Genomic DNA, 19,705 nt, shown 5'->3' on the forward strand with positions numbered 1-19,705 from the left:
TGTGTCTTCTAATGTCACTATGGATATTAGTGTATTGTTTGATTTCCTGGTTGCTTCTGAGGCAGTATTGTTCATCTTCAATGGGGCTGGCCATGGCTTGCCAAACTGCACGCAAACCCAATGTGTGGGCTGAGGCTCGGCCTGTCCAATCCCTCTTGGAAGCACCTACTGTAGTAAGACATTTCATTGAGTATTGCCATGAGGCACTTTTCAGTCAGCATGACTGTTCACTTGGGCAGAATCATGATGCCAGCACTGTTTACCCTTCACTATTTGTCTATAGTATGAAGAGTGTTCACAAGAACAGTAGCTGTTTGCACAAAAAGAGGCAGTCTAGCTACCTATCATCACAATTGTTTAAAAATGAGTGGGAATTACAGAAGAGAAGGATGAGAATTCTCAACATCTATTACACAATTGCATAATCAATGGGTACTGCAAATTTGCAATGAAACGATATTACAATACCATGCAGAAAGAATTTAAGGATTTAGTTGACAACGAAAGAGCAAAAAATTACAGCGATGAAGAGGCAGGATTCATTGTTCTGTATACCAAGAACCACTTTGTAGTAAATTTGCAGGCATAGAGTACATGAAGGAATTGGTGGTATGAATAGAAAAAATTCTCAAGTTGCACACATTATTCCACTGTCAGTTGCAATTACAGCAAAGTACTTTGGTTAAGTCAATGGGCATGCCTGGAACAAGTTTTCAGTTTTAAAACCGCTATTGTTTGATCTGGGAAGAAAAAAGTAGTGTAGGAACAAAATTAGAACATCTGGAATGTAATGGAGACCATGTGTTTTAAGTGTACTTGACTGTACACTGCTCACAGTAGGCCATTGCAAGGTGAGAAACAAGTTATTTATGATTTGATGTGGTTTCATTTAAAAAAATAAAAAAATATAAACCCATTATTGTTGGGTCAAGTTCTGACAAACACAGTCCAGTTCTCTAATCTCACTGGTGTTAAAGCAAATGCAAAGTTTTAAAAATTCATTGTGACCTTGAAAGAATTACAAGGAAAGTTTTCTAAATGTTATGAAAACACAGCCAATCATACGTCTGTTTTTGAGACTGTTTGCCATTTCAGTTGGAAGTGCCCTTGTGCACGTGTAGCTGGAACTGATTTGCAATGTAATTCTCATTTAAAAGACTAATCCTTTAATGTTAAAACTACCCAGGTTGTCTATACTGTTTTCCCAGATAAAGTTTCCACACATCCATAATGAGGTTGCAGAAGTGCTACAATATTTTGATCAACATATGTGTGTGAAAGGCATTTTTTCAACTATGAAACTAAGTCAGTCATGATTATGTGACAACCTCAGTGTGAAAATCTGTGACATTGTCCGCACCTGTCTGTATACTTACAGTTTGTACCAGATAAAAATTGTATTGTCTTCAGCTCACCAAAAATAATTAAATAATACTGAAACACTGTTTAATTTTTATTTATATTGTTGAGAAATATGAAATGAAGTCATATTCAGTGTGACTGTGCTGCCATCTAAATAACAGTGCATTCACAGGTTCCCCCTCTTCTCCCCCCTCAAGCTCAGACAGAGTGGTGTGGCAGTGGGGAAAATGTGCAGCGAGATGGAGCACTATGGCATGCAAGCCAGGTCTATTAGTTTTGAGCCTAGAATTTGTCTTAAGATTTTGCATTTCTTTTTCACAATGTCTGTTGCCCCGTTTGAAATAATTTTTTCTGATCCATAGAGGCATTCTGGTTTAATTGCCAAATTGTAATGTCTTCATTTTGTGTGCTTTGCGATACATTTGTTGTTGTATGTATTTTGAGTCGGTCGATAAGCAGTTTCTATCTCTTGGTATCTAATTTCGTTTGCTTTTGTTTTGATTCCATTTTCCTGAATGGTTTCACTAAGATATTTGACTTGTGGAATTTTCTTTAATATTGCCATATTTTATCTTCACGAATTACTGTGCTGCTGTGTTGCAGGTGATGTACTCTGTCTTTTCAAAAAATATCTGGAGACAGACTTTTTCTGCAGTTTCTTTCAAGAGTTCAGTCTGAGAATGGGCTGATAAAATGTCACAAGTTAATATTGCTAAATTGTGTATAAATGCATGTAAATCTGTAGATAACTTGCTTCTGCCAAAAATGACTGGTTGGTCAATTTTGAGGATTGATTTCTGTTTAGTGATTCTTATATCACTTTCTCAAGGTCACAGCTGAAAAGTTATATAGACATTCCATCTCTTTGTTTTACTCCCATTTTGATTTTGAAAGAATCTGATAATTCCCCCATAAATTTAACTTTGGACTTTGTATTTATCAGTGTCTGTTTTATGATTGCAAGTCTTTTAGATCCAGGTCTTTAATGCTAGGAATAGTTATTTGTGGTCAGCTGTGTCATAGGCTTTTGAAATTAACATATGTGCAGGGTAAGTTTTTGTTACAAATTCTCAGACGTCTAAAGATTAGACGTCTGGACACAGATGGTTTGTACTGAATCTTGCCTCATATTCTCTAGTTTTTGGTTAAAGTTGTTTCTGTGCTCTATTGAGAAGACACTGAGATAGAATTTTGTATGCAACTGATTTTAGTGAAGTTCCCCTGTAGTTATTTACATCTGTTCTGTCTTCGTTTTTGTGTGAAAAGTGAGCTAACTCATGTTTCCAGCCTTATGGAATTTGTTGTGTTTGCCAAATGTGGAGCATGGTTTTGGTGGTTTCTTTTAAATTATTTGAGCCTGCTGATATGAGAATTTCTACTATGATTTGATTTTTCCCTGATATCTTACTTCCTTTAAGTCTTTTGATCTCTCTGGCTATTTCTTGTTCATCTGATGGAATGAACCTGGATTGGTGTCCTCAAGTTCTTGTACTTAGAATCTTTTTTATTTGTTCTCGGCATTTAAGTAGTTCTTTGAACAATCTGGCTAGTTCCTTGCAGTTTTCTTGATTGCTTAGAGCCAGTGGTCCATTTTCTTTCTTGAAGCAGAGACTTCGTGTTTGACATCCTATGAACTTTGTTTTGAAATTCTTACAGAAATTTTGTGTGTTGTTTCTTTTGAACTCTTTCTAGATTTCCAAGTCATCAATACTTTTCATATTTCTTTTTGATCTTTCTGAGTAATTTGGCTATGTCTTTCTTCACGTTGAGGAATGTTTTGTAGTTGTCATATTGTTGTTCTTATTTTTGTTCATTTAGGGTTTGCTCTAGTTAATGAAAGTTTCCTGTTCATAACAATCTATGTTTAGTGTGCCAAAGGAGGTCATGGTATTATGACAAAATTTAGCAGTGGAGTGTTAGTCCCAGAAGAATAATTCCAGGTGCTTCTGTGTTGTTCAGACAATGACCACATTGCTGCTTGCTGCAAGTCAGGTGTAAAGTGGATATTGCAGTATGTCTCTTCTGCCAGTTCTGCCATATTGATGGTCTTAATCACCGCCTTCTTTGCCATTGAGCATCCCACATTGTAAACTAGTTCACATCCCCTTTCCTCTTACAAGGCAGCAAAGTAAGCTTCCCTGCTTTGTCATCTGGATCACTGGGTCCTGAGCCACCCCACCACAATAAGGCCTAGTCCGCGGGTGGTTGGGGGAGGGGATGTTTATTGTGATTATTTCATTTCTCCTTGTAGTATCAAAATAAAGACAATCAATAAATGGCATAAGTTGAGAATGGGTATAATATTAACTTATGTAGGCAGATGCTTTACCTCAATAAAACAGTTTGTCATTACTAGTCAGAATATGTTAAAATAAAATTTTCTCAATGAGCCTCTTAGGAAAAAATAGTCCTCTTCTATTCATGCTTGTCTTATATTTGAGTAAATTAATTTGCAGTTAAGTTATTTACTGTGTGACAGTAAATGGAAGTACATTGCACGGACACACTGGAATTGTTGATACTGTCCTTTGCATAGGAAGTTTGTGTTATTCAGTCATACAGTCCAGAACTTGAGTAAAGTGATCCTCACTTGTTTTCAAAGGTGGAGAAATACCTAGTCAGGTGTAATACAGACAGCAGTGATGTTCAAGATGTAATGATAGAAGAATTATTTTGCAAGAGAAGATTATTAAAACAATCTTCATAACCTGGCTCCTAGAATGTATGAACACATCAGTGATGTTTATGTGGAAATGTAACACAACATGACATGAGGAGTACAGCAAGTTTATATACAAATATAGTACTTTAATATTATTTTCCATGATATGTGTTGGTAGTTTCTGGATAATCTTTGTGTAAGAGTTCCCTGTTTGCAGAAAATTGTGTTCTAACACTTCCCAGTGTTACTGAAAGGCACCAAAGTTATATTAGATCTATATTGTATTTTTTTTATTCCTGTTTGCCCTTGACGTGAGCAAAGTTGTCTTAAAATTTATTTAGGACTTTTTGCTCTTTCGTATTTTGTAACATGCTGGTAGCTACAGGGAAATACTGTTAGCTTCAGTACTAAAAACCTTCGTTTGTAAGTGTGTTTTGATTTTAATTTACAGCACAAATGTGAGAACTATTGGGTAGAGGAAGAAGGACAAGAAAAGCAGTTTGGAATGGTTACTGTTCGTCTAGTGAAGGCTAGTGTAGTTTGCCCTGACTTCCTCGTGCGGACTATGATGCTGAAGTACACAAACAGTCAGTCAGTTACTGGTAAGCTACTGCCATTTGTATTCTTGTATCAACACAATCTCTTGCAAAACACCCAGCTGTAATACTTTCTTGCAAAGTGAAGAATATATTAAATTTTTCTTCTCATCAGTTTCTGTAGAAAATTCTTGCCGATCACGTCTTCTTGTTAAGATTCATTTATTGTGGGTGCTGTGGTGCTGGACATCCATTTGAAACCTAGCTTTTTTAATGGCAAATGAAGTCTATTTGCTTTCTTGTAGCTCAACCAAGTTAAAGCTGTGCCTGATGATGGGAGGCAGAACTGTGCCATTTTGTGCTTAAGAGGAAAACAGACAGAGCTTTTCATAGACTTTGAGCAAGTGAAATATTAAACCTTGAGTATGGTGTGTTACACACAGTCCCGTCACATTAATGTGACTATCACCTATGTTCGGCATCAGTGTATGATAACCACTTGCAGATGGCTGGTGGCAGCACTAGCAGTGGAGGTTCTATAAAGCATTTCAGGGTGGCATGGAAAACAGTGCAGTCATTGTTGTAAAGCGGAAATGGAGAAATTTATCTAATGTCTAAAAGGGCATGATAATTGACTTTCCAGCCAAGAGCTGAAGCATGTCTGAAATGGCTAAGTTTTTAAACTGTCCGCGTGCTGCTGCGATTACAGTATGCTGTGCATGGTCCTATACAAAACTGGTGCCGAGGCAACTGTGATGCACCACATGCCATACATTACAGGGGTGAAAGATGACTGCAGAGATGGTTATAGATGAATAAAGATGCAACTCTTGACCACTCAGATAAATCAAGGAGCTACCAGCAGTATCTCGCCAATGACTGTTCATTGACCATTGGTGTGTATGGGCCTCTGCAGCAGGCAACTGGTTCATCCACCCATACTGAGTGCTGTTCCTTGACAGTGAAGGCTTGAATTTGCATGCCAATACTGCAATTGAACCTCCACTTAATGCTGGCAGGTGTTCTTTTCAGATAATCACATTTTATGCTCTGTTGGTATGTACAAAATGAAACATATGAAAGCAAACACCCTGCAACAATCATTGGAGTGTTATGGTCTGGGAAATATTTCCATAGTGTTCCCTGGGTGGTATTGTCATTCTGGAAGGCACACTGGATCAACACAAGTATGCATCTATCCTATGGGGCCATGTCTATCTCTACATGCAGTTTGTTTTTCCTTGGCACCATGGCATCTACCAGCAGGACAGTGGAACATGTCATAAAGCTCACAGCGTGTGTTGATCTAAGAGCATCAGGATGAGTTTAGAGCACTCTGCTGTCCACCAAACTCCCCAGATTTAAATGCAATAGAGAATTTGTGGGACTATCTAGATCGGGCTGTGTGCACCACCAATCCCGAGCTGAGAAACTTAGTGCAGCTGGCCATTATACTGGTATCAGTGTAGTTCCACATCCCTATCGGTACTTTCCAGTACCTGACTCGCTCTCTTCCTGCACATCTCCCAGCAGTCTATGCTACGAAAGGCTTTTGACAGGTGGACACATTAATGTGACCAGACAGTTTATTTTCCAATACTCTACTCTAGACAAGAAATTAAAAAAAAGGAAGGAACAAAATGTTTCGTCGGCAGACTGCACCTGGAGTAGTTCTAAGAGACACTGTTGTTCTTCCAGTTACACACTTAGCTTTGTCAAACTATAATAAATGGCCCTAGCACTGACAGCAGCAAATAAATATTCACAAAATTGTGAATTTGTAGAAATAAAGATCACTTCTCCAAGAAGTGGAACTAGTGAAATAATCAATAACCTTTAAGAGGAAAGGGATTTGATTTTTTCTATCTTCAAAAAGTGATACCGAATTTATTTTGGGGAGCAGTCAGCTAACGTACAAGAGGAAAGGTAGTAGAACAATATTAAACTGTTAGAAACAGTAAATATTTGAGGAGACATACATTTAAAAAAGGAAATAAAGCAAATTGGCAGAAGATAGGTATAACAGTGTTCCTGATGACTGGAAAAAAGCACAGGTCAGTCCCATTTTCAAGACGGGTCATCAGACTCACACAAAACTACAGACCTGAATTCCCAACATTGGTCAGTTGTAGATTTGTGGAACATGTCTTATGACATTTCTGGTGGCTGAAAATCGCATCTAGTGGAACCACAGTTAATTTCAGAAGCAGAAATCATGTGAAACCTAGTTCACTCTGTTCTTCCACGAGATCCAGAAAGAAGTAGATACAGGTGCACTGATAGATGCTGTGATCCTTGACTTCAGGAAGGCATTTGATACAGTTTTGTACTGCCACCTAATGAACAAAATATGAGTATACAGAATTTCAGACCAACTGCATGATAGGGTTGAAGAGTTTCCAGCAAACAGAACACAACATGATATTCTGAACTCAGAGATGTCTTCAGGGGTGAAGATAACTTTGGGCATGCCCAAGGGAAGTATTATAGGACCATTAGTTTTCAACATTGGAAGTTACAGGAGGCTTTTCACAGATGATGCTGTTGTGTACTGATAAGTCTCGAAGCTCGAAAATTGTAGTGAAGTGCAGAAAGATGTTCAGAAGACAGGTGCTTGGTGCAGGGAATAGCAATTGACCCTCGACATGAACAAATGTAACTTATTGCAATTACATGAAAGGCCCTTTATTGTATGACTACAAAACTCCAGAACAATCAGTGGGCACAGTTACATCCATAAGATATCTAGGTGAATGCATACAGAGTAATCTGAAATGAAACAGCCACATCAAATGAACTGCAAGTAAAGCATCTGCCAAAATGGGATTCAATGGAGGAATCTCCAGGAAATTTAGTCCATCAATAAAGGAATTAGCTTATAGAACACTTGTTCAACCAGTACTTGAATATTGTTTGTCATTGTAGGATTTGTATGAGATAGGAAAGATATATGAAATAGAGAAGGTTCTAAGAAGAGCAGTACATTTCATTACAGGTTCATTTAGTAAGCATGAAAGTGTCATGGAGGTGATCCACCAACTCCATTGACAGACATTGCAAGATAGATGTTCTGCTTCACAGTGTGGTTTATTGTTAAAATTATGAGAGTGTACATTCCTAGAAGAGTTTACAAATGTATAGCTTTCCCCTAGATATATCTCACGAAAAGATCATGAAGATAAAATTAGAAAGATTTGAACTCACATGGAGGCGTGCTGGAAGCAAACCACAAGGTGGCTTGCGGAGTATAGATGTAGATGTAAAGGTTAGTTTGGTTTCCCTGAATGAAGTGATGAAATGTTTGTTAGATTGTTAAATTTGGATATGTAGGTTGCAAGTGTTCATATGCCACCAATTATTGTATGGTGTCTACAGTACAATGTATGATGTCCTAACATCAACATATTTGAGGGCTTGTCTTTTGACTCATTTGCAGAAAGCATCTTGTAAATTTTCGAAATATTTAGATATTTATAACAACATTCTTAGTAAAGTTAAAGGTAAGTATTAACACAGAGCCAATAGAAGCACTTGAATAAATTGCAGAAGGAACATAGTTTGAAAAAGAGGAAACATTAGTAATGTTGTTGTCAAACTATGTGTGTTGTTTCACAATGTGAAAAATTTTAAGCACTTTCCACAATTTAAGACAGTTTTGATCAGGAGAGTATATAAAATTCTGGAAAAGTATTTCATTTGTCTAACAATTGCTTTTATCTGAATGCACAGAATAGCTTTTGATTTTGTTGTTGGTGTTGATGGTGGTGTGTACGTGTATGTGTGTGTGTGTGTGTGTGTGTGTGTGTGTGTGTGTGTGAGAGAGAGAGAGAGAGAGAGAGAGAGAGAGAGAGAGAGAGAGATGTTAATGCTCAACTGTCATTCAATTTGTCATATGCTACCAAGCACAAACCAGAACGATCCATCGTCAGCTAAGAAATACTGCAGATGAAACAAATACGTACTGATTATACTAAGCTGGAGACCCCGACGGCAGTATTCAGTGGGCATTTGGGACAGTTACAGTAGATCTATATGACCAAAAAGGCTGGAAATTTCTAATCTTCTGATAACAGAGCAGTATGATAATTTAGACCTAGTATGACCTAAAATGCGGTCCCAGATGGATTAAAGAAAATAATATAGCATGAAGAGTGGTTGGCCTCATTGTTTTAAAAAACATCTCTCCTTTGTGCTTGGAAAATATCCATTGTGTCTTTAGAATACCAGAATCGTGTGTCTAGTGCCATTTCTATCAAGAAATCTCATTCTTTGGTGAGTGGGAGCAGCTTAAGCTGACATTTGCAGCACACCATTTTTAAGAGCGTGTTAACCATTTGTTCTATTCAGTACATGACTTCATAACTTCAGCAATGTAAACAATGTTTGTAAACATATGGGGTTGTAGGCACATAAAAGAAATTTTTCATAAGTTCCTTTATTGATCTGCTTAAAAAGCTATATAAACTATCATACAACTTCTTAAAAATACAGTGTTGTCTCCTTTACTGTGTAAGTATATGGAGGTAGCTTTCAAAATAACAGTTCTTGCATTTGCAACTGACATTTGAAACATTTCTCAAGGGGATCATATTTCCTTTAGGAATTTGAGTGTTCTAAAGCATGTACCAAGAGGTTTTTAATGTGGTTTGCCTGAAACTGTTAAATATTGTGCACATAATGACCAGTGTTTTGCAATAGTGTTAAACTGATATTTCTTGAATGTAATTCATATTGTGTTCAAATATGTAAAAAGGCAGTGGAGAACATTATTGAATGAGGACAATAAACCATAAAATTAGATTTTTTTGGTGGAAATAATGATATTTGGGCTGATTACAAAATATATGTTTGGTATTCAGCCACATGAAATGCACTTTACATAAATCAGGGTGTTGTGCAAACCAAATGAAAATGAACTTACGTATATTAGAAGACACCTGGTAAAACACAAGAGAAAGAAAACATAAAACTGTATAGAGAAACCAAAGAATTCCTATGGCAGAAATATGTCTCACACAGATAGCAAGCAGCACTGAGACTTATATTATCATCTGGGTAAAGTTCACAGTGCTACTTAGTATAAAATGAACTGTGTGAAGATGTAAGGTATTTTCACTGGCATTGTTTTTTAAAACCTCATTGTTAGGCTCACTTGTTTTATTTTGAGGTAACTTGTACATTTCTTCATTTGATGTTTGTAATCAACACATTTGAAGCAAGTGCATTGAAATAGTCTGATTGGCTTAAGTTGAAAAACAACCAATAGTTTAAAATTAACCTGACTTAATAAATGTGCAGATTATTTCCTTTTGTGCATGAAATACTAATGCAAGAACAAATTTGTTGCTTGGTCCATTAAATGAATATTCACCATGACTGAATTCACTTGTTAGTCACTTTTTGGCTTCATAGTTCTTATAACATTTCATTAATTAAAGAGTTGTGTAGTAATTTATCTGATTTACTAACATTTGCAAGTTGTGGAACATTGTAATTTAGATGAAGTATGTATAATATTAGGCGGGAACGTCACAATGATAATGTAGTAAGAGTTTAAATATGTATAGTTCGCACTCAGATGAACATAATATTTCTTGCATTTATTCTTTATGCAGTCTACGAGTCTGATCACTATTAACTAAAACAATGAATTCAAACAATTCAGGACTTTTTTCATTGTTTGAATTCTGTATGAATGTAATCATTGTACCGATCACACTACTTTGCTAAAACTTCTATTTTTAATAAACTTGTCAAGAATTCTGAAAATTTCAGCATTTTTATTAATTGATCCATTGACTATGCTAATAAAACCTCACATTTTTCCATGGTACATATTCCTAGGATGTAGTAATTTGAAATATAATAAATTTTCCAAAGTGCGTTGTAAATCATTAGTCATTTCATATTGTGATCATATTATATTAAGTTCTAAATTGTTTTAGTAATTTTGTTATATTTGGGCCTTTTCCATAGTAAACACTACCATTTGTGCTACCTTCCTCACTGTACTGAAAACTTCTGTGCTCAGTGCCTATCAGTAAGGCATACCAATAAATCAGTAAAACAGAAAACTTATGAAAATAAAACAGCAACAGCAAAAACAACCACTGCATATTATATAAATTTTAGACAAGTTTGCTGGTCATTTTCCTATATAAAAGTATGTGTGCATGTATCCAAGCAAACGGCCAAGTTCTTAGTGGTTGGGTGTTTGGTCTGTTTTGCAATTTAGTGGGTGACATGTCACTGAAAAATCTCTAGTAGAATTGCTCATCCATATTCCCAACTACATTCAATTTGTTTTGTATTCTGCCTTTTTGAATGTGTAGAAATAGTGAATGAGTAGAGAGCCATTATGCTGCTAAAATGTGAGTTTATAGCCCATTCTGTTGCAGAGTCAAAGTGTGGGTCTCTACAGGTTTGAAGTGGAAATCTTTGATGGGACTATAGAATACATCTGTATTTTTGAGCAATGTGTTAAAGGCATATTTTTGAACACATTTTGGGAAAAACCGATTGATTTTCACAATTGTAGTTATAAAAACAGTCTAGATTGCAAAATTACATTGATTAGTGACTGGTTTCAGTCCAAAGGCACACCACCTGATCTGCAAAGCAGGAACTGCAGAAGTCTCCAGATGCTGTCAACTGCTTGAGAGTGCATTATCAGAATACCTGCCTGCTTTGGAATTAAAAATGAGTTCCTACATGCCGTAGTATCTCGCTTCTAAATGCATAAAAATGAAAATCAAAACTTAATTCTATGATCAGGTCCAGGGGACCCTTAAGTGCCTACTCATTGCTATTTTATCATCTACTTAACATGTCATGGAATGTCTCAGTTGTTCTTACAACAGTGAATAAGGCCTGTTGCATTTTTCCCACCAAGAAACAGTCATTGGCAGTACCAGAAATTGAATGCAGGTTCTCCTTGTTACAGTAGAGCAAGCTGACTACTGTGCCACAGAAGCAAGTAACTAACTAAATGAAGATCACTGTAAGTTTTCGTAATACTCAAAGGTTACCAGAATGAAAAAAGAAATTCATTTCTCTTTCAGTGATATAGTTATTGTCAATTTATGTCATCCAGTACAACTAAGGAGAGCACTTTACAGAAATTGTGATCACAGCTTGTATGGAAAGCCACTGACGACATGTTGCAGAGGTTTGTCAGGATTACATTTATACCCTAACAAAGAAACTTGTTTGTTGTGCTTCAAACCCATAAGATTGAATGTATGAATATGTTGGTTTTACTGTGTCCTCACTTGACATGTTTGTATCATATTATATTATGATTATTCCTTTCAAAAAATTATAGGCAGGTAAGTTACCATGTTCTTCTTACCTTCTCATTATTTTACGTTCTTCCCTTATTGAAGAGTATAAATTGTCAGTTGTCTTGTTTCAATGACTCTCAAAAAGTTTATTTTATGTGAATTTTGCCACTTCTATTGCAGAACATCGTACAGTTTGCCAGTTCCACTACTCTGCTTGGCCAGATCATGGTGTGCCACCACTGGTGAGACCTCTGCTGGACATGGTTCGCCTTGTGAGAGATACTCAGGCTTCAGAAACTTTGCCTGTGCTTATTCATTGTTCTGCTGGTTGTGGCCGCACGGGCACAATATGTGCCATAGATTATGTTTTGGGTCTACTCAGGGCTGGTGTAAGTAAACATTTTATGAACATAAAGATTATAGTTAATTATCACTTCTGTTCATTGTTCTTTTTCATTTCCACATTATTTCAGATAACATTTTCTCTGAATTTGCACTTTTTAGATCATGACAGGTATTTTTGGTAGGAACAGTGGTTGAGAAGAAGTAAGATACTTGAATATTGTGATATTATAATTCATCCATAAAATAAGTTTCAGTGATGAAACCCTGCTACAGTCTAGTGCAACTGTTTTGTTGCATGTGCCATGCCAAGGCTGTTATTGATAGAAACACACACAATTTTCATGTGGCTGTGTGCTGTATAAATGTGGTGACTGGTATGAATGCCTGTGTCATTTAATTTCTTATTAGACTTTTGTAATTCTCCAAGCATAATTCATTCAATGTCATATCTATTAAGCTCAGGGATAAAGCAGTGATTTTTAGGTGGCTACAGATGTTCTGTTCTGGGCATGGCGAAGAGCAAAGCAGGTAATTGCCAAAGACTGGGGAATTAAAGGAAAAATTTATTGAAACAATTCATGATAAAACTTCAACTTGTTCCAGAACAGTTCATGCCAGAATAGGATTTTAGAAGGCAGAGGTTCTGAGTTCGAGTCTCGGTCTGGCACAGAGTTTTAATCTGAAAGGAAGTGTCAAGATTTTAGAACTTAATGTGATTAATCTCTATATAATTGTGATTATAAACAAAATGTGTTGCAACAATATGAGTGCATATTTGGTGTTCAGTGCACAGTGCAGTAACAAAATTCACTTCAAATATTGTCATGTAGAAGAAGATGTAATTAGATGAATGACGAATGCTAACTTCACTTTACGAAGGTTTATTCATCACTTGCACATACAAGAGCGTGGAGTGAATTGCCTCCGGCCAGAACACACATGGTATATAGACAGTTACAGAACATTCCAGTACAATGATTCTTGACATTTGTGGATACTTCTAGAATGTACTCGAACCGAATATAGAAATTAAAATTTTACAGTTCAGGTGAATTTTGAACTCTCAAACCTCCATGCAACAGTCTAGTATCATAACCACTACACTACAGTGACTTTGCTACTCAGCTTCTTCTGTGACATTACTCCCTCCTTAAGAGGACAGCATCTCGCTGTTATGTCCTCCTAGTTTGGGAACAAGTCATAGGTCCTGCATACTCCAACCCCCTATGACTGATGTTCGCCCTTGCGGTGATCTTCTTAGAACTTCCCTTGTGGTTACATTCTTCGTCACCTTTCCACTTGTTGCCTGTCACTGGAGCTTCGAATTTACCCTGGGTTGCAGGGCCCTTATAGGGCTTCATGTCAACGTCTGTAAGTAGCTAAGGGCATTCATTTAATTGCAATTTGATTCTAACGAACTGCATTGTCACCGATGGTATCTGTTCTTTTGGACATGTATGGAAGAACAGATACCATCTTAGTATATATATACACTGTTGAAATTTGCACATGGCCCAGATCACAGCAAGACATTCTCTTTCTATAGTTTAGTAGTTTCTCTCAGCTTTTGTAAGTGTCCTAGAAGCATAGGCTATAACCCTCTCTTTTCCATCCGAAAATTGCACCAGAACAGCACTGAACCCATTTGTGTGTAGTTGTGTAGGTGCTCTCTCATCATACAGACTAAGTGCTCCCCCCTGCGGGTTTTGGGGTTAGAATAGGCCCGCGGTATTCCTGCCTGTCGTAAGAGGCGACTAAAAGGAGTCTCAAACTTTTCGGCCTTATATGAGGGTCCCCTGTTGGGTTTGACCTCCATCTCTCAAAATTTTCCGAATAGCGAGTCGATTGGGGAAGCGCGCCTTACTTGGTGCATTGTGTCCATCTTGCGATCAGACCTTTCACCAGCTTATACACCGTTGAACTGCAGTCCTGTCCGCTCTCCATCTCTTGGGCATGACTCTGTTTCTGCGTGCAGATTACACCTTGCACTGTGCAGTGCCTCTTTCTGCACCGACGGCGACCATGGACCACATGTTACCTAACATCCAGCACGGTAGCCAGTCCGTTGTGGTGGGGCCGCCATGTACCCTGTTGGTTGTAGCCCCCTGACAACACAGGGATCGCTCTACTGATGCCTGCGCCGTTAACTCCCCACGTATGCCAAGGAGTAGATACCTATCCTCCTGGGGTATCGGGACTCCCGGCAACGGCCATCCTGCCAGGTGGCTCTTGCCGTGGCTGGGTGGCGCCCGTGGGGAGGGCCCTTGGTCGGAGTAGGTGGCATCAGGGCGGATGACCCGCAATGAAGCGTGGTACATCGTCTCTCACTGGTGGCCAGCCGCCAACAGTCTCTAAGCGTTCTCGGGCTCCGTTTAACACTCAGAAGTATGATCCGAAAACGTTCCCCTCCCTGGCCACACCGTGGGAGGAACGTAAGTCTCAGGATGGCAGTAGCAGTTACTCGCCCTGCTTCTTAGTTTGTACGAGGGCTGATGGGGAGTCTTTTCTCTCCACAAAGCCTCAGTTCTTCGTCAAGCATTTAGAGGACAAGTTTGGGGAGATGGAGGGCTTGTCAAAAATGCGCTCTGGGTCAGTCCTGATACACACGGCATCCTCTGCCCAGTCACGATGATTACTCGCTTGTGACAAGTTGGGGGATGTTGCCGTTACAATCACACCCCATAAGAGTTTAAATATGGTCCAGGGAGTTATTTACCATAGGGATCTTCTTTTGCAGTCTGATGAAGAGCTGCGCGCCAATTTAGAGCGCCGGGGTGTACATTTCGTCCGAAGGAAAATCAGATTGCTACCAGTGCCTTCATCTTGGCCTTCGAAGGGGATACATTACCGGAAAAGGTCAAGGTGATGGTCTACCGATGTGACGTTAAGCCCTAAATCCCTTCCCCGATGCGGTGCTTTAAGTGCTGGAAGTTCGGCCATATGTCTTCTCGCTGCACTTCCAGCCTCACATGTCGAGATAGCGGACGCCCACCACATCCCAATACTCCATGTGCCCCGCCTCCCATCTGTGTCAACTGCGGGGAGCACCATTCACCTTGCTCGTCAGACTGCCGAATTTTCCAGAAAGAGCGTAGAATCATGGAATACAAGACCCTGGACCGACTAACCTATACTGAGGCCAAAAGGAAATACGACCGACTCCATCCTGTGAGAATGACATCTTCCTACGCTGCTGCTACAACACCTGTGCTAGCCCCGTCTGGTTCTCCAATTGTGGCCGGATCGACGAGTAGTACAACTCCTCCTGCCCCCTCGTCAGTGGGGGGCTCTACCCATCGGGTTGCTCCTGCGCCACATACCTCAGGAGCATCACCATCCCACCCATCGGGGACGTCCGTCCCCACTTCTAAGCCAGAGAAGTGTCCAACTTCTTTGGCTTCTCTTGCTCGCAAGGGGTCCCTTGGGTCCCTCCCTTCCCAGGCTTCCAACAGCGAGAAGGCTGGCGACCAACAGTGGCGTAAGTGCCCGCCATCAGCTGGTCGTAGGGCTTCACGATCATCCTCCGTCCCGGAGACTGAATCGGTGAAGCCCTCCCAGTCGGTGCGACCCAAGGAACGGCGTGAGAAACCCAAGAAGAGCTCTCAGCCCAAGGAACTCGCGGTGGCAGCCATCCCACCGCAATCTTCCGGCTCTGCGTCTGAGGATGCGGTGGAGATTCTGGTGTGCGCTGAGGACCTCGATCTCGCCAGTCCATCAGACGCCATGGAAAGCACTATCACAGGTGCTAAATCGGAGGCAGCAGGTGACCCAGCGGCGTAATCTCCCTTCCCAGTCCCGTCACGCGTTTCTCAGCCATAGACAACACCATCCTCCAGTGGAACTGTAACGGTTTCTTCCACCATCTAGCTGAGCTCCGCCAACTTATCAGCCTTCACCCTTTCTTCTGCATTGCTCTGCAGGAAACTTGGTCTCCGGCAATGCGAACCCCCGCCCTCCGTGGCTACCTGGGTTGTTATAAAAACCGGGCAGCTTATGAAAGGGTGTCTGGTGGCGTCTGCATCTATGTCCTGAACTTTCTTCACAGCGAGTCTGTACCTCTCCAAACACCTTTAGAGGCTGTCGCTGTTCGGGTGTGGACGCCACAGGCTGTTACCGTCTGCAGTCTTTACCTTCCACTGGACGGTGATATCGCGCAGCATGTCCTGGCTGCTCTGATAGCCCAGTTGCCGCCACCTTTCTTGTTACTTGGCGACTTTAACGCCCATAACCATCTGTGGGGTGGGTCGGTGGCAACAGGTCGAGGCGCCATCGTTGAGCATTTATTGGCGCAGCTCGATCTCTCGATATTAAATGATGGTGCCTTCACACACTTCAGTGTGGCGCATGGCACGTACTCCTCCATTGACCTTTCGATCTGTAGCCCTAGCCTCTTACCGTCTGTCCAATGGGGAGTGCATGACGACCTGTGTGGTAGTGACCACTTTCCGATCTTTCTGTCACTGCCACAGCGTCAGTCTTCTGGACGCCCTAGCAGATGGGCTCTGAATAAGGCTGACTGGGACTTGTTCTCCTCCACCGCTGCTATTGAGCCTCTCTCTACCGATGACATTGATGCAGTGGTTCAATCGGTCACCACCGGCATTGTTACTGCTGCCGAATCTGCCATTCCCCGTTCTTCTGGGTCCCCTTGGCGGCGGACTGTGCCTTGGTGGTCGCCTGAGATCGCTGAAGCGATTAAAGTTCGGCGGCGGGCGCTCCAGCGTTACGAGCGACATCCCTCAATCGAACACCTTATCGCCTTCAAATGGCCGTGTGCTCAAGCCCGCCGCATTATCCGCCAACGCAAGCAGGAGTGCTGGGTTCGGTATGTGTCGACCATTGACCTCCATGTCACTCCATCGCAGGTCTGGGCCAAGATTCACCGCCTCTATGGCTATCGGACCCCTGTCAGCGTCCCTGCGCTCTCACTGAATGGAGCAGTTTGTACTGACTCCAACGTCATTGCAAACCGCTTGGCAGAGCACTTTGCTCTGAATTCCACTTCTGCCAACTACCCCTTGGACTTCCGCTCCACTAAAGAGCGGATAGAACGTCGGAGTCTTTCTTTTCGCACCCACCATCCTGAATTGTACAGTGTTCCATTCAGTGAGTGGGAATTCTGCAGTGCCCTCGCCGCTTGTCCTGATACCGCTCCTGGCCCAGATAGCGTCCACTCTCAGATGCTGAAACACCTTTCAGTGGACTGCCAGCGACGCCTCCTCGACCTTTACAACCGCATTTGGGTCGAGGGTGAGTTTCCGTCGCAATGGCGGGAAAGTCTTGTTGTCCCCATTCTGAAACCGGGGAAGAACCCTTTGGAGGTGGACAGCTACCGTCCCATTAGCCTCACCAACATTCTTTGCAAGTTGCTTGAACGGATGGTGAGCCGGTGCGTGAATTGGGTCCTGGAGTCTCGGGTCCTTCTGGCTCCGTCTCAGGGTGGGTTCCGTAAAGGCCGCTCCACCGCCGACAATCTGGTGAGCCTGGCGTCGGCCATCCGTACTGCCTTTGCCCGCCGTCAGCATCTGGTCGCTGTCTTTTTCGACATGCGGAAGGCGTATGATACGACATGGCGTCATCACATCCTTTCTACGCTTCATGGATGGGGCCTTCGTGGCCCTCTGCCGATCTATATCTGCAATTTTCTGTCGTATCGTACCTTCCGCGTGCACATCGCGGCCTCATATAGTTCCTCCCAAGTCCAGGAGAACGGTTTGCCACAGGGTTCTGTTCTAAGTGTCTGTCTGTTTTTAATAGCCATTAACGGGCTCGCTGCGGCCGTGGGAAATTCTGTCTCCGCTTCCCTGTATGCTGACGACTTCTGCCTTTACTACAGCTCTATTGGCATTGTAGCTGCTGAACGTCAGCTACAGGGCGCAATCCGCAAGGCGCAGTCTTGGACTGTAGCGCATGGTTTTCAGTTTTCGGCAGCCAAGACCTGCGTTATGCATTTCTGCCGGCGACACACTGTTCACCCGGAGCCGCGGCTTTATCTTGACGGCGAGCATCTTACAGTGGTGGAGTTACATAGGTTTTTGGGGGTGGTTTTTGATGCCCGGTTGACTTGCCTGCCTCATATTCGGCAGCTTACACAGGCGTGTTGGCGGCATCTAAATGCTCTGCAATGCCTGAGCCACACCAGGTGGGGCGCCGACCGATCTACTCTCCTACGGCTTTACCAGGCGTTGATCCAGTCCCGTCTGGACTATGGGAGTCTGGCTTATGGCTCAGCGTCCCCATCTGCGTTGCGGCTGCTGGACCCAATCCTCCACAGCGGGATACGCCTTGCCACTGGTGCCTTCCGGACCAGCCCTGTGGACAGCATACTTGTGGAGGCAGGTGTCCCTCCACTGCGGTTACGACGCCAACAATTACTGGCTGCTTATTCTGCCCATGTTTTTAGCTTGCCCGGGCATCCAAATTATCGTGTCCTGTTCCCGCAGTCAGTCGTCCGTCTGCCAGAACGTCGGCCCCGGTCGGGTTGTCCGATCGCCGTACGCGTCAAACAGCTTCTCTGCGGGCTTGAGTGTTTTCCTGTACCACCTTCTTTCCGGGCCCCTCTGCGTACACCCCCATGGTGTGTGCCTCGCTCTAGCCTTCGGCTGGACTTGGCACAGGGCCCGAAGGACTCAGTCCCTCCGGTGGCCTTCCGACGCCGCTTTTATTCCATCCTGGCCACGTTTCAGGGCTCTGGCATTGTCTATACCGACGGTTCGATGGTTGCTGGTCTAGGGGACCATTGTGAACAACGTTCGTTGCCGGCTGGCTGCAGTGTTTACACTGCTGAGCTGGTCGCCATCTTTCGTGCCCTAGAGTATATCCGCTCCTGCTCAGGTGAGTCCTTCGTTATCTGTAGCGATTCCCTGAGTGGTTTACGAGCTCTTGACCAGTGTTTCCCTCGTTCTCGTCTGGTATGGCTATCCAGGAGTCCTTGCATACTCTTGCTCGTTGTGGCAGATCTGTGGTCTTTGTTTGGACCCCGGGCCATGTTGGGATACCCGGAAATGAAACTGTTGGCCGCCTGGCGAAAGAGGCCACTAGTGCACCATCTCTGGAGATTGGCCTCCCGGCGACTGATTTGCGGGCACTATTTCGCCGCAAAGTTTTCGATTTATGGGACACTGATTGGCGCAACCTGCCTGTGCCAAACAAACTCCGCCGTACCAAGGAGACGACTACTGTGTGGCAGTCATCCATGCGAGCCAACCGCAGGGAATCAGTCGTCCTTTGTCGGCTCCGCATTGGCCACACCCTACTCACGCACAGGTATTTACTGTGTCGTGAGGATCCCCCTCTATGCCGTTGTGGGGCGTCCTTGATGGTGGTCCATATTCTGTTGGAGTGCGCCCTTTTAACTGTTCTCAGGCGGACTTTTGCGCTGCCTGATACGCTCTCTGCGCTTTTATCTGATGACTCTTCCATAGCGGACATAGTTCTGCGTTTTATTCGGGCAGGGGGATTTTATCGCTTAATGTAAGTGTGTGTGTTTTTGTGTTGATTCTGGCCCCTGGCCTACG

General features: G+C 42.2%; 1 protein-coding gene across 1 annotated transcript in view; it reads left to right on the plus strand.

Annotated features, from left to right (window-relative positions):
• LOC126298494 (uncharacterized) overlaps nucleotides 1–19,705 on the plus strand; it is a 132,317-nt gene that overhangs the window by 37,913 nt on the left and 74,699 nt on the right. Inside the window, exons 4-5 of the mRNA XM_049989830.1 lie at nucleotides 4,476–4,626; nucleotides 12,024–12,232. Of these exons, the coding sequence (XP_049845787.1) occupies nucleotides 4,476–4,626; nucleotides 12,024–12,232 (360 nt within the window). The remainder of the gene's footprint in view (nucleotides 1–4,475; nucleotides 4,627–12,023; nucleotides 12,233–19,705) is intronic.

Source organism: Schistocerca gregaria, chromosome X, assembly GCF_023897955.1.
Source record: "Schistocerca gregaria isolate iqSchGreg1 chromosome X, iqSchGreg1.2, whole genome shotgun sequence".
Taxonomy (NCBI): domain Eukaryota; kingdom Metazoa; phylum Arthropoda; class Insecta; order Orthoptera; family Acrididae; genus Schistocerca; species Schistocerca gregaria.